This window comes from Balaenoptera borealis, assembly GCF_965194805.1.
Source record: "Balaenoptera borealis genome assembly, chromosome: 8".
Classification (NCBI taxonomy): Eukaryota; Metazoa; Chordata; class Mammalia; order Artiodactyla; family Balaenopteridae; genus Balaenoptera; species Balaenoptera borealis.
This window is the reverse complement of record NC_138865.1, coordinates 2,661,564-2,676,627: the sequence shown is the minus strand read 5'-3', so window position 1 is coordinate 2,676,627 and position 15,064 is coordinate 2,661,564. Positions and strand designations below refer to the sequence as shown.

At 40.2% G+C, this 15,064-nt stretch overlaps 1 protein-coding gene across 8 annotated transcripts in view; it reads right to left on the bottom strand.

Moving 5' to 3' along the window:
- CLCN3 (chloride voltage-gated channel 3) overlaps positions 1 to 15,064 on the bottom strand; it is an 84,320-nt gene that overhangs the window by 47,860 nt on the left and 21,396 nt on the right. The window contains exon 2 of one of the 8 annotated variants that reach the window (XM_082402106.1): positions 7,541 to 7,648. The exons of 5 other annotated variants lie outside the window; for them this stretch is intronic. Coding sequence is in view for 2 of the 3 variants with exons in the window: in XM_082402104.1 (XP_082258230.1) it covers positions 1,819 to 1,897 (79 nt within the window). In the remaining variant the exon portion in view is untranslated. Of the gene's footprint in view, positions 1 to 1,818; positions 2,023 to 7,540; positions 7,649 to 15,064 lie in introns of those variants that run through there. 2 more of the 8 variants (XM_082402104.1, XM_082402107.1) reach the window with 2 other exon arrangements.

Here is a 15,064-nt window from a genome sequence, read left to right as displayed (position 1 = left end):
ACAGGGAAGCTGATTCTTTTTCTTGATTCATGTTAACTGCTTGTCTCCACATCTCCAGTTCCTTTGTTTTGACTCATGGACAGAAAAGGTCATAAATTATGGAACACAAATAACCTCCTACCCAGAGATGCTAGGATGCTACAGAACGGTCAAGTGAAGCTAATAACCAACTGACCTGTACTACAAAGACACAGTGTTACTCTCAAACAAAACGCCTTAGGTTGGCTGAGGAAGGTCTTGTCAAGGGATAAGGAACCCGTCTGAGCTGCCAAGAGTGAGACTGACTTAGACCTTAAGCAAGGTTCCTAAAGGACTATTTGTGAAAATATAATAGAAGCCAAAAGCTTCTAGTTTAGTAATAATCGTACCAGGAACCATGCCTACTCGCACATAAGCTTTGGCTTACTTCTTATTACTTGCACACCTTATACAGAGGTGGGGTCCATACACCAAGTCATGTCAAAGATTGCCATGGCTAACACTGGGAATTTATATTTCCCAACCCCAGGTCTTCTGGTTTGTTATAAATCAACAAACGGAGGTTGAAACAGCTCAAAGAAAACAGCTTAATTACTGATTAGCAAATACTGTGACATCTGAACAGTCACCATTCATTCATGTTGCTTCCTGTTTAAAGAAATCCCTACCAGAAAAGGCATGATGGGAACACAGAAAAAAAGGAAAGCATAGGAACACACTAGAACTGGAAAAACAAACAAACCCAACAATTCTAGGTGCTAAGATTATGAGAAAATTTAATTTTCTTCTTTATGCTTTAGGTATTTCCCCAAATGTTCTAAAATAATTTATATATACATATATATGTATATTTTACTAAAAAGGTAACTAAGAGAAAGCACAATATATAACATGATCTTCATATAGTTTTTCTCAAAATCTGAAAAGCACACTTTTACTAACAACAGAATACTATGGGATATATAATGTTACAACTGTTCAGAGCCTAAAATAGTCTAGAAGACACAAGTCAACCATTAAGTATTTGTTAAATATATTACCATTTTTTCATCCTAATGGAACTTAATACTAAAGAAAGGTGTTATCAGAATACAAACTATATTTTAAATAAGAGGCTAAATATGCTCAGGAAAATCATGACTTCCTTACTTACAAAATGAGTTCATAATATCATGCAGGAAATTCAAACTAATGTGGCTCATAAATGAAGTCATCTAGCTAAGAGATTTTTCTTGAGGTTCAGTTTTTTTTTTCTAGAACTGCCAGTCTATTTTCAGAATAATAAGTTTAAGAAAAATGAAAAAAGGGCAGTTTAATTAACACGTAATCAGTTCTGGCAGTGCCTGCCGAAGGACTTACATGAATGCTGGGCGCTTTTCTGGCTTTTACAAACTACTGACTCTTATTTTTTCTGATGTGTAAAAATGATCCTATATCTTTTTATCATATAAATTTTTACCAGGTACCTGTGGAAGACAAGGTAGTTAATCAGCTGAATGCATGCTAAATAAAAACATTCATATAAAACAGTGTTCTTCTCTACTGCCATTTGAAAGTGTTCTAAAAGGCAGGTAGAGCTTCTCCTAGGAACTGACGTTAGGGTGCAGGGGCTCCACGGTAACCGGCAGCAGCTGAAATCCAATGGCACCGGGACACGCACTGGATTTCACGGTATGAATTACGGTGGAGAAGTGCCGCTGCCCGCGCCACCCGGCAGGACCGGGGTGCGATGTGACGGCGGCCGCGATGCGCACGCAGGGAACAGCCGGACCAGGACCCTCCAAGGCCCTCGACACCCGCGGCCCGGGAGCAGCCCCGCCGCCCGCCCGCCCGCATTACCTCGCCTGTGCAACTCCCGCAGGGGGATGCAGTCTCCTCCCCCGTCGTAGGGCAGGTAGGGGTCGGAGGCGGCGTCCATGGCCGAGGTCCGCAGCAAGACGCGGAGGGAACGCTCGCGAGCTCACCTCCCGCGCGCGCCCCGCAGCCCCGCCGCAGCAGGCTGGGCAGCCGCCATGCCCGACCGGTCGGCGCGCGCAGCCCCGCGGGCTGACGTCACCAAGGTGCCACGGTTGCCAGAGCGACGGGCTCGCCTCCCCATCAAGCAGGCCCTGCTACGTGTGACGGTGACTAAGCCCGGGGGTGACAGACCAAACAGCTTACACAGCAAGGGGGCAACCACAGGACGGCGACAGAAACCGTACTTCTCGGTTTCCGACACAGAGCTGTGAACGGAAATTCTGCGTGTCCACAACGCATGAACCTTTTCATTCCTAATGGAGATAAATGCGAGCGACACTCTAATAAGGCCGTGTGATTTTACAGTAAAAATATACTAATTTGTAGGTAGTAACGTCACGTGAATCATAAAGATAAAGACCTAGAAGATACCAAAGGCTTCAAGAAACTTGGGTTTAAAAGCGTATTCCTAATTATCTAAAATGTACTAATGCGGACTTATACTGTGGATTCAAAATTTCAGTAACTGGATCGGTACTAATCCCCTTCAGCAGCCTCTTATTTCCTTCCTTCAAGGAACTGGCTAGTAAGACATTCCAGGTTTGAAGAGAAAGAAACTTAACATCTTAAGTAAATAATTTAGCTAGTTGTGAAACTATGCAAAAAGAGATGTACTAGGTGGGAGATTTCCTCTCCTGACTTCTTTTCCTACCTCACAAAGATTTTTGTTGTGCTAAAAAATAAATAAAATTAAAAGGCTTTTAGTGAAATATGTCTCAAAGTGCACTCTGTCTCTTTGCTAGATACTTTATGAAATTCAGAAATAAAGGAACTTTTTGTTTCAAACTTCATTCCAACCAAAAGAAAAAAAAAAAAAAAAGGTGATGCTCATTTAAGCTGAGTTCAAACTTTTACAGCTGCCTCTCAGATGATTACTCTAGACTAGGAGATTCTCCTTCTGAAATAGCTATGGCGGGGCGATGCCACTAATCAAAAATGTGCTATTCATTAGAAGCAGTTCCACAGGACTCAGAGGCTTTGTAAAATTTGTTTTCCTAAGTACTGAATGTGCCAACCCTAAGGTCTACTCCAATTCAATGATTTTATATGAGAATTGGGGGCAAGAGAAGGAAAGAGAGGACTCAGATGGCAGTAAAGAGACTAGACTATTCGTCTAGTACATCTTAGTTATTTGGGAACTTTTTAAAAATTAGATTAAATAAAGTTTTTATATTTCAAAAAGTTTGAACCTCAGAAAGACATACCTTCTTATAAAATCCCACCTGGGATTTGGGAAAAAAGGTTCTGGGAAAGGAATATAGACTAGTCACTGCCATAGGACTATTCCATCTAATTCTGATTCTGGCTATTAACATTTATGAAATGACCACGGGTGGCTTTCTCTTTCTATTTTCTGTATTTTTCCAATTTTCTTGGAAATGATTTTTTTTCTTTTTTCTGCATGGAGAAAGGCGTCAGAGCCCAGCAACTCCACCCTCCCCCAACCCCGTCCCCAGCCCTGGCACGACCCTGTCCCGTCCGAGACCCCAACCCCCCGAAATGATTTTTTTAAACAAGGAAAGCGAACTTTTAAACAAAGAGCTAACTTTGCTAAATTAACTAAGTATAAATTTGGTCCTTTTTGGTACTTTGGTGTGTTAAGTTCTACTATTATAAGACCTTTTAAAAATATAAGCTATATGGCATTTATAAATAATTTAGTTTTTATACTACTTACATCCTTCCATGCCTTTTTTTTTAAATTTATTTATGGCTGTGTTGGGTCTTCGTTTCTGTATGAGGGCTTTCTCTAGTTGTGGCAAACAGGGGCCACTCTTCATCGCGGTGTGCAAGCCTCTCACTATCGCGGCGTCTCTTCTAGCGGAGCACAGGCTCCAGACCCGCAGGCTCAGTAATTGTGGCTCATGGGCCTAGTTGCTCCGCGGCATGTGGGATCCTCCCAGACCAGGGCTCGAACCCGTGTCCCCTGCATTGGCAGGCAGATTCTCAACCACTGCGCCACCAGGGAAGCCCCTTCCATGCCTTTTTATAAAATGAAAAGCTATCTACAAGTTTTCCTGGTAATTTGTAGGCACTCTCTTAACCTGTTTTTCCTGATTTACAACTTGGTCATACAGGAAAAATGAAAATGATAGCTAGCTAACACTAACTAGAGGGGGAAGAATACCTTCCCTATAAAATAGATTGACAGTGTTGCATAGGTAAAAGTTTCGTAGCATAAGTAAAAAGTTTTGAATATTTTTAAAGAACAAAACATTTGTATACGCATGCATGTATATATAATATGTCGTGTATCTGTATAGAGTTAAGTTTAAAATGAGATATACCAAACTTAACAATTATCACTGAGGAAGGAATGAGGTGGAAGTGGGGAGGATGATGGTACATTCAGTTTTTACTTTATATAAAGTTCTACATTGTTTAAAAGTTTTAAACAAATATATTACTTATTTAATTTTGAAATAAATGATTACTTTTGTAATGATAAATCTGAAAATTAAAAAAAATTGCAGAAATGAACACATTTCTCATGCTTATGGGGTCCATGGCTGCCACTTTCTCCTAAAGTAAAAGAATTATTATTCAGGCTGAGGTGCTTTCCAATTACACTTTAGAAAGGGAAGAGGTAAACTGGAAGGTGTGACCGAAGAGGACTTGGACACAGATTAGGTATTATCAGACTAAGAGGCTGAATTACAGTTAAAGAGAGCAGAAGACAAATTCAAGAATTCCTAGGCACGGCTGTGGGGCAGGGCAGGGGAATGCTCATGTCACCTACAAATTGGCACTTGCCATCTACCTCTACAAGGATCAAATCATGAGCCGCTGCGGCTGCTGACCTTCAGCACCCCCTGAAAGGAGTTCAGGGTGGAGAGGAGGAATGAGGCAGGCACTCTGGGCTCTGGGGAAAACTGGCAGAACAGGTCTTCAGATAGTTAGATATTTTTAGGAGAAGATTTTATGAGCCCAGTTCTTGCATCTCCTCGTATCTAGAAAAGCACTAAAATCTTTCTTGGTGACGTATGCTCCTCGTGACTTGCAGAAACCAAACCTTCTGCAAAAAATATGTGCTTGACTGCATGTACTCCCCCTTCACCAAAATCACATATATACTGACGTTGCCCCCAGACTCTTTGGAGCAGTTTCTCAGAGCTCTCTGAAATGCTGTCTCCCGGGCTATAGTCCTCATTTTGCCCCAAATAAAACTTAACTCACAACTCTCACATTGTGCTTTTTTTTTTTTTTTTTTTTTTTAGTCGACACACCGGACTGAACCTCTGAAGAACCAAAACACTGAAGTGGCAGCATAAAAAAGCACTTAGAATTTCAAAAGGGACAGGTATTTCTACTTCCAAATGCACCCTCGATTCTAACCTCAAACTGATGTGGGATTCTGGAGGTGTGAGAATCAGGGAGGCACAGGGGATGATTATATGATTGTAACCATGCACTATAACAACACATACATAACTATATGTAATGTTCAACCTTCAAGCCCCTCCGAACCCACACGATCCAAGAAATCTACAACATTAGAAGTGCTTAAAAAATAAAAAACAAAAATGTTTTTTATCTTTAGATCTAACTGCCAATTTACAGGAAATACAGGAAACAGAGAAACATGTTAAATGACAGCTCAGCAACACAATCAGGAAAACTCAAAATGGGAAGCAAATGACCTGATCTGTTCGTTTCTTCAACAAATACACAGTAAGGAAAAAAAAAAAAAAAAAGGGAAGGGGAGCCCTACAGATTTTTTTTAAAGATTTAAAAGATATATCAACCAGTTTCAATGTACAATTTTTTATGAAACAACTGGGGAAATGTGAAATAGACAAGATCATTGATTACAAGGAATTATTTATTTTTTAGATGTAATAGCCTTTAAAAGAATTATTATCTTTCAGACATACATAATGCAATATATATAGAAAAACAGCAACCCAGAGCTGAAGAGTAGTTAAAACAGACCCCCCAATGCAGAACTTGGCTCAATGTTCTTTGGATTAGGATTTGCACGCTACTTTTTTTTTTTTTAATTCCTTTAAAAAAAGACTTGCAATCACCATTACCATTTAACAGTTTACTAGAGGTCCTAGCCAGTGCAGTCAAGCAAAGGCAGATGGGGAGGGGATAGCTATAAGGATTAGGAAGAAACAAAATTGCCACTGCTTGCCAATGACATGACTATATCTTAAAGACATCACAAATAAGTCATTAGAATTAGTAAGAGTTGAACAAAGTTGATGAATTTTCAAAAATCAATATTCAACAACTGAATTTCAAAATATACCAGCATATAAAGTATTAAATTTCCAAATAAAAACAGCATTAAATAGCAATAGCATTAAAAAATTACCTAGAAATGAGTGTAACAAAGAATGAAGACAAAAGTCAACAGGGAAGACTAAAGACATTTAAAATGACCCAAATATATGGAGAAGTATATCATGTTCATGAATTGAAACATTCAAACTGATCTACAGACTTAATAAAATGCCAATCAAAAAACCAAACAGGAACTAACACAATACTGTAAATCAACTATACTTCAATTTAAAAACAGAACAAAACCCCAAACCCTAGGGCGTTTCTGTGACAAACTCAGCTAAAATTTACATATAAATGAAAAGGCCCAGGAATAATTAAGACACTCTTAAAGATAAGGTGAGAGGACTTGCTTTACCAGACACTGAGACTGTTTATAAAGTTAGAGTGATTAAAACAGAGTGCTTTTGACATAAAGCTAGAAAAATAACCAACAGTACAGAATAAGGAGTCTAGAAATAGACCCTCCTTTACATATGACCCCTGATATATATCAGAGGTGGCTCTATAAAAGAGTGGGTAAGAAAATGGTTTTCTTAGTAAGTAGCATTGGTACCACGGGCTACCTCCACGAAAAAAAAAAAATTAAATACACCTTTATCCATACACACCCACAAAAATCACTCAGATGGTTACAGACTTGAATGTGAGAGGCAAATAAAGCTCTTACAAAATAATACGGAAAAATACCTTCATGACCTCAGGGTAGGGAAATTTTTCTTACGACAAAAAGCATTAGCCATAACACAAAAGATTATGACACAGGACCACATTACAATTAAGAACATCTGTTCATAGTCTGTCCATTAGGAGAATGTTATAAACTGAATGTTTGCATCCCACCAAAATTTATATATTGAAAACTAAAAATTTTATATATTGAATCCCCAATGTAGTGGTATTTGGAGGTGACTGGATCATGAGGGTGGAGCCCTCGTGAATAGGGTTAGTGCCCTTATAACAGAAACCTCAAGAGAGCTCCCTAGAGGACACAGAAAAAGATGGCAGACTATGAACCAGAAGCAGCTCCTTCTCACCAGACACTGAGTCAGCCAGTGCCTCAATCTTAGACTTCCGGCCTCTAGAACTGTGAGAAATCAATGTCTGTTGTTGAAGCTACCCAGTCTGTGGTATTTTTGTTATAGCAGCCCAAGCAGACCAAGACAGAGAGTGAAATACCACCCACAGAATAAAAGATATTTACAACACATTTAACAAAAAGCTTGTTTATAGAAAATAAATAACTTTTACATACCTCTAAGACAGATACGCCAATAGAAAAATCAACAAATGACTTGAATAGGTACTTCAAAAATTTTTTTTAAATGGCTCTTCAGCATGACAAGACGCTGAATCTCTTTGGCTACCAAGGAAATGCAAATTAAAACCACAATCAGAATCCATAACCTAGCCAGCAGATGGACAAACTTAAAAGTCGGACATCATCAAGTGGTCAGTGAATGTGGAGCCAGGGAAGCTCTCATACATGTTTACCTGAGTGTAAAGTGGAACACCACCATGGAGAACATAGCCTACGACCCAACAAGTTCACACCCAGACCAATGAAATTTGTGCACATACCCACTAGGATACATGGATAGTATTCAAAATAGCACTGCCTGTACCCACCAAAAACTGTTAAGAACTCAAAGATCCATCAGTAGTAAAATGAGCAGGTACACTGTGGTGTATTTATAAAAAAGAATGATATAGTCTAGAGCAACATCACAAACGCTACTACTTGCAGCAAAGAAGATTCTTCAAAATCATGCTGCATAAAAGCAAGAAACAGGGCTTCCCTGGTGGCGCAGTGGTTAAAAATCTGCCTGCCAATGCAGGGGACACGGGTTCGAGCCCTGGTCCAGGAAGATCCCACATGCTGCAGAGCAACTAAGCCCAAGCACTACAACTACTGAGCCTGCGCTCTAGAGCCTACGAGCCACAACTACTGAGCCCATGTGCCGCAACTACTGAAGCCCATACGCCTAGAGCCCGTGCTCTGCAACAAGAGAAGCCACCACAATGAAGAGCCCGCGCACCGCAACGGAGAGTAGCCCCCCCACTCGCCGCAACTAGAGAAAGCCCGAGCACAGCAACGAAGACCCAACGCAGCCAAAAATAAATAAATTAATTAATTAATATTTTTTAAAAAGCAAGAAACAAAAAAATATTTACTGTATGATTCCATTTATTTAACCTTCAAAAACAGGGCAAAGCTAAATTATAATCCCATTGATGCATACTTAGACGATCAAACCATAAAGTAAAGTGAAAAAAGTGACTAGACAAAGAGAAAACAGTATTTATCTCTAGGGAAAGGGAAGGGGTTGTGATCAGCAAGCTTCTGGAGTACAGTAATCCTTTATTTTCTTAACCTGAGTGGGTTGCAAAGGTGCTTGCCTTGTAATAATTCATTAAGCTGCACAAGTATGCTTTACGCATTTTTCTGACGTGTGTTATACTTCACAATTCAAAAGTCTGAAAAGTTAGAAATTTATCCTAAATATCTCTAATTCTACTAACATTTAGTGTGGATTTATTATTCTTTTTTTCTTCCCTATCCTAAACCCCTCTAGTCAAATCTTATTTACAGTGTCAATCAGTTACAGATAACAGGTTCATAAGTATCTACACTGACTTTCATTTGTTCTAAGCACAGATTCTTCCAAAGAACTTCCTCTAAATGTTAGTGTTTTAGAACTGTTTAAACAGGTCCACAGACTCCCTACGATTTTATGTATTTACTTCAGCTGATGATTTTATAGGCTTAGTTCGTAAGTCCTGAAGCCTTTTTCAACTGAAATTTTTAACTGGAACCACAACACAAAATGGGATTTAACCGACTATGTTCTCAATTCTCCCAAGAACAGTTCATAAGTAATGCTCTACGTGCACAGGAACAAAGTCGATTCATTACATCATGACATTAGGGTAAGAGGGGTAGAGTACACGTACCAAACAATTATTCATTGACCGAGTAATTTTAGTTAACTTTCTATGGACTTCTTTTTGTGGAGCAATGACAATAATTACAGGTGACATTTGAGGTACAAATCCTCAGGCTCTATATATGAAAATCAAAACTAAGCTCACTTCTTTCCAATGACCTTCCTGAGGATATCCAACCAGTATATGATTGGCTTTCCATTGGTATTTTAGGCTAATTTCATCAAGGCACCACTTTACAATACCAAGTTCTTTTTCCTAGTTCATTAGTAACATCTTGAATTACAGCACTTCATAAACTTAGTATGGGTTAGTTCTCCCTAAATGTGTGACCTAACCCTTATCCAAGCACACAAATTTGGGAAGTCCCCTACTCCACACATATTAAGTAGGAAATACAGGTGCAGAAAATGTTTACAAGGTAGTTGGCAACAGAATGTGAAGGGTGTCAAATGTATTAAGAACATTGCTTAGAATAAGTATCAGATGAACCCTAGAATTATTTGCTCATTTCTAAAAATAATTCTGAGTAGACTGTTTGAAAGAGTTTTGACCTTCTGCTGACAGACAGCCATTAAATGGTAGTGGCAGTGTTTTATTAACTTGATTTTAAGAATTTCTAAAAAACCCTTTACTGAGGATTCACGATGTAACCATTTCATGTTTTTTAAAGGGTTGAATTAATGTTGCCAAATTCAACTTTAGAGCCAAACGCCTCACTCATTAGAACCATGCCACCAATGTCATCGGTAGATGCCAGATGAAACTAAAATCAACTTGTCACCTACTGATGACATCATGCACAAACGTAACCTCTGACAAGCTGTAGCAAAGTTAAATTATCCTAACTCAGAATACATTTCTTGGATTTCTGAGCTATCCCACAACTTTACACTATCAGTAATTTGTTTCTGCTTACAAATCTCCATGCAAGAAACTGAGTTCACTAAAAAATTACTCTTGGATTACTTTATTAATGTTTTCTACCTGCAGCTGCCATCAAACAAAGAACTTCATTATTCTTATTCACAGCAAGCGACGAGCTCCAACTGTCTTAGCAGCATTTAGAGTTTTTAGCAACAATTCTACCATCCATTTTCAAACCACTGTATTCACTACACATTAGCAGATATTAATAAATGCCTTCCTCCCAGTAATTTTTTCTGGGAATTTAGAATACATTCATGTATTCAAATATTATGCAACCATTAAAAATTATTAAGGTAAGCTTTTGTAACATAAGGCAATGTTTTTAATATTAACTGAAAAAGGTCCCGCCTCATATATGGCATTACCAGCTTCATGCGCTAGGAATACAGAACACTTAAGTCTCCTTTCACCCCCACACCACATCCAAACAATCAGCACGTCTGCCTGATTTCACCTCAGAAGCTATACTGAACCCGTCGGCTCTGCATCTGTCCCTCTGCCTGTCAGAGCACCACCACCTCCCTTTGACCGACCACACTTCCTTCCCTGCTCCCGCTCCCTTCCAATCCACCTGCTCACACGGCAGCCGAATAATCTTCTAAAATTACTAACATATCACTCCCCCATCACTCTTTAGGAAAAAGTGCCCAAACCTTAAAATGCAGGATTTCAACCTCGCTTAACTACCTCTTCAGCCTCAGCCCCCTCCCCACCCAGCTCCTAACGCCTTCCTCCCTGAGGGTCCCCCGCCTGTACCTGCACCTGTACCCGAACTCCCAGGGCCCCCACTCCACCCTCCCTCACCTGCCCCACCCCTCATTTTTCAGTTCTCGCCTCCAATGGTGCATCTTAGGTTCCCCCCTACATGTCCTCACGCCCGTACTGCTTCTTTACAGCATTTCCCACAACACCACTGTAACTGGTTCTTGTGGAATTATCATTTATTTTAATGGCGCTCACTCGCTCTCAGCAGAGCACAGACTCCATGAGAGAGACTCACATCATTCTTGTTTGCTGCTCTATCCCGAGCTCCTAGCATGGTGCCTGGCCCATAAAAGAGGCTAAGAATTATTTGCTGAATGGAATATACATAGAATTAAGTCTAGAAAAAAGATACCAAAACAATCAGCTATCCATGGGTAGTAGGATTACGAGTGATCTCAATTTACTACCTTTTCTCATTCACATTTTTTGCAATAAGCACATTTGTTTTTATTATTTACAAGTTAATTCTTTCCTACTCATATTTTACAATAAACGTTACTTTGGACTAATTTTAGATTTATAAAAAAAAGTTGCAAAGATTGTACAAAGAGGTCCTGAAGCCCTCTCACTCAGTTTCCCAGACTGTTAACATCTTACGTGTCCAGGGCACATTCTTCTCAGCTAAGAAACTGACATTGATACATTACCACTAAGTCAAGCCCAGACATGCCATTCTCTGGCTCACCAGCTTCTCTTTTACTGTCTTGTCTCTATTCCAGGGTCCCATCCAGGGCACCGCATTGCATTTAGTCAATGCGTCTCCCTCCACTCCTCTGGTCTTGACAGTTTCTCAGTCTTTCCTTGTTTTTCATGACCTTGTCCTGCAAAACATGCCCTCAGTCTAGCTTTGTCTATTGTTTCTCTTGTGCTTAGACTGGGGTTACGGGTCTTTGGAAAGAATATCACAAAGGCAAGTGCCCTTCTCGTCGCATACTGGGGGTATGTGACATCCATATGGCCTCAGGGCTGGTGGGAACATCCAGTACTCGGTTATAACAGTGTTCGCCACCTTTCTCCACTGCAGAGTTACCATATTTCCTCCTCTATTCTTTGGAAGTAAGTCACTAAGTCTAGCCCACCCTCCAAGGAGAAGGAGGTAGGAATTAAGCTCCTCCTCCATGAGGGTGGAATAGCTACATAAATTATTTGGAATTCTACATGGGAGACTTGTCTTTTTCCCCCCATTTATTTATTTGTATGTATATGTACTCATTTATATTTATCTTACACTTTGGTTATAATCCAATTCTACCTTATTGGTTTTTGCTCAAACGGTTCCAGGTTTGGTCACTAGGTACTCTCTCAGGTTAGTTCCAGTGTTCCTTTGACACGCCTTCATCTTTTTGTTTTTGAGCACTTCCTTCCTCTGGTACTACACATTCCCTGGGCTCATCTTGTATTTTCCCTGCCCCAGGTCTAGAATTAGCATTTCTCCAAGGCAAGCCAAGTCATCACTAAGCCCTGACGTTAACCATATAAGATTATTGTGAACCCAGGATAATCTATGGGAATGTCACGATGTAATCTGTTTAATGGCTACACTAAGTATAAGTAAGTTTAACCTCTGAGCACCCAAGCCAAAATTGCCACAAAGGACTCTCAGGTATAATAGCAACATTTGCACCATTTCTTTTACTATATTCTTCTGTTTTGTTTTCAAAACTAATCTGAGTTGGGTGGGTAGAATAGGTTTGATATTTTGTCTTCATTCTTCAGATAAGAAAAACGAGAAACAGACGTGAAGACAGTGAGTGCCGTCGGGGAGCTGGACATAACACAGCCGGTATATCCCATCCTGTGTCTTCTCCCTCCTGGATGGCGATGACACTGCCACTTTGGGCCCCTGTGCAACACAGCTGTAACAACATGGCTGAAGGACGGTTCCTACCACTCCACTGAACATCCTACTGGCTTCACAGGAGTCCCGTTAAACCAAAACTTTTCTCAATACACCAATATTCGTTCAATAAAAAAAAAGGAAAAAAGACGCCAAAACACTATAAAATAAGACTAGCTAATATGTTAAACAGATGAATATTTTATAAAGTAGCAAACTTTTAACACGCTTCTACTGGATGTATGCCAATATATTAAACACTGTAAGAAGGGAGGATGAAATAAACAGCATCTGTGGCTGTCCACGGTTCACTAATATCCCAGCCCCACAAAATTTAGAAATAAGGAAAATAAGATTGCTCATCAAGAGTTAAGATATGTCATCAGTACATAATGGATCAGCTCTAAACAGAACAATGCAGACAGAAAAATAAATGACTTACAGGCCAACACAAATTAGTAGGATAATTAGACAGAAAGATAGTGGGCTTAGTCTAGGAGGAAGGCAAGCTACAACCAAAACAAATAAGAAAAGTCAAGAAAGCAAACGTACAACAGAAGCAACACAGTTCACAACACAGGAGAGGCCCCTAAGCCAAACCTGAGAAGTCAGGGAAGGCCTTCTAGGGGCGTGAGGTGTAACCTGAGAAGCAAAGCACATGTACTAACTGGTATTACAGGCAGAGGAAACATGTTCAAAGACCTGGAGATATGCCGGCCAGGCACAAGCCCCAACCTGACATTTACAACGCCCAGCACGAGAGAACCAAAGAAGGCCCATTTGCCACATGGCTAAATTTTAAGTTATAAAGCAAGTTAAACTATTCATGAAATATGTTCTATCTTCCTACATTGACAAATACACCTTATAGTGAGTTGGAAGTTTTGGCTCAGTTTTATAAATCTGAAGACAAATTGGTGACAATTTGGAAAACACTGCAAAGCATTTAAAAAAAAAAAAAAATTCCATCACCCAGGGAAAAAAAATCATTATTTTGGTGTATCTCCCTCCAAATTTGTGTGGGGTCTGTGTGTGTATATAGTATTTTAGGAGAACTGGGATCACATTATACAGACAGATTTTACCCTTTTTTTTATATAAGCCCTTCCATTCTTATAGCTTATAATACAACACAGCAAGTCACCTTATTCAGTTACCCAACGTGCATTTTGCAGCTGGCTTATCTTAAGTCAGAATTCTCACAGTATGGTCACGTGTGCCCCACAGATCCCTGGAGATGCCCAAGATCTTTTTCAGGGGGTCTGTGGGGTTAAAACATTTTCATAATAACACATTTGTGTATGACTGAAATGATACATTTGCACCAGTTTCCTATTGCTACTGTAACAGACTGCCACAAACTGAGTGGTTTGAAACAATACAAATATGTTCTCTTCCAGCTGCGGAAGTCAGGCGTGTACAATCAAGGTGTCTGCCGGGATGCGCTCCTTCTGGAGGCTCCGGGGGAGACGTCTTCCCTTGCCCTTTTCAGCTTCCTTCTCCGGTTGGGCCGCGGCCCCTTCCCTTAGTACCCCAGCCTCGGGTCTCGGACTCAGCCTCCTGCCTCCGCCCTGCAAGGAGCTACCCAGATAATCCAAGAGAAATCGCTCCATCTCAAGACTCCTCACTTACTCAAAACTGGAAAGTCCTTCTACCATGTAAAGTAACCTATTTACAGGCCCCAGGAATCTCGGAGTGGGGGTGGGAGGGTTAGTGAGCCTATACAACAGTATGTGTCTTTTTCACTCTACAGTATTTATGGTACAAGGCTGGCACCTAGCACGAAGCCAAGCAGTGGCACCAAGATGGACCAGCAGGTACTGTATTCTGTACCACCATGTTATCACCAGAGAACAAAGGCCTGCTTCCCTTCCAAATGTCCTTCACAAAACAGTAAAAGTTATTCACTTTACGAAATCGCCAACTCTTGAGTATACATCCTTTTAACGGGAAGAATACACAAAGCCTTTTTTTGTGTATACCGTGGAACAATGGTTCCTTCTTGAGGAAAAGCAAAAATTAAATTTTGGAAAACTTGTATTCACCAATGTGAGCCTGACAGCTTCCCAGCACTTAAAGACTTCTGATGGGATTGTGGGATTGGTGGCAACAAAATGTGACTTGTTGGTTTTCTGTAATAAAATGTATGAACATTAGCAAGATCTGCATAAATCTGAATTATGGGCTGAACCGTGTCCCACCAAACGCGTACGATAAAAGCCCTCGCCTCCAGCACCTCAGAATGTGACCAGACTTGGAGGTAAGGCCTTTAAAAAGGTAACTGAGGCTCAGTAAGGTCAC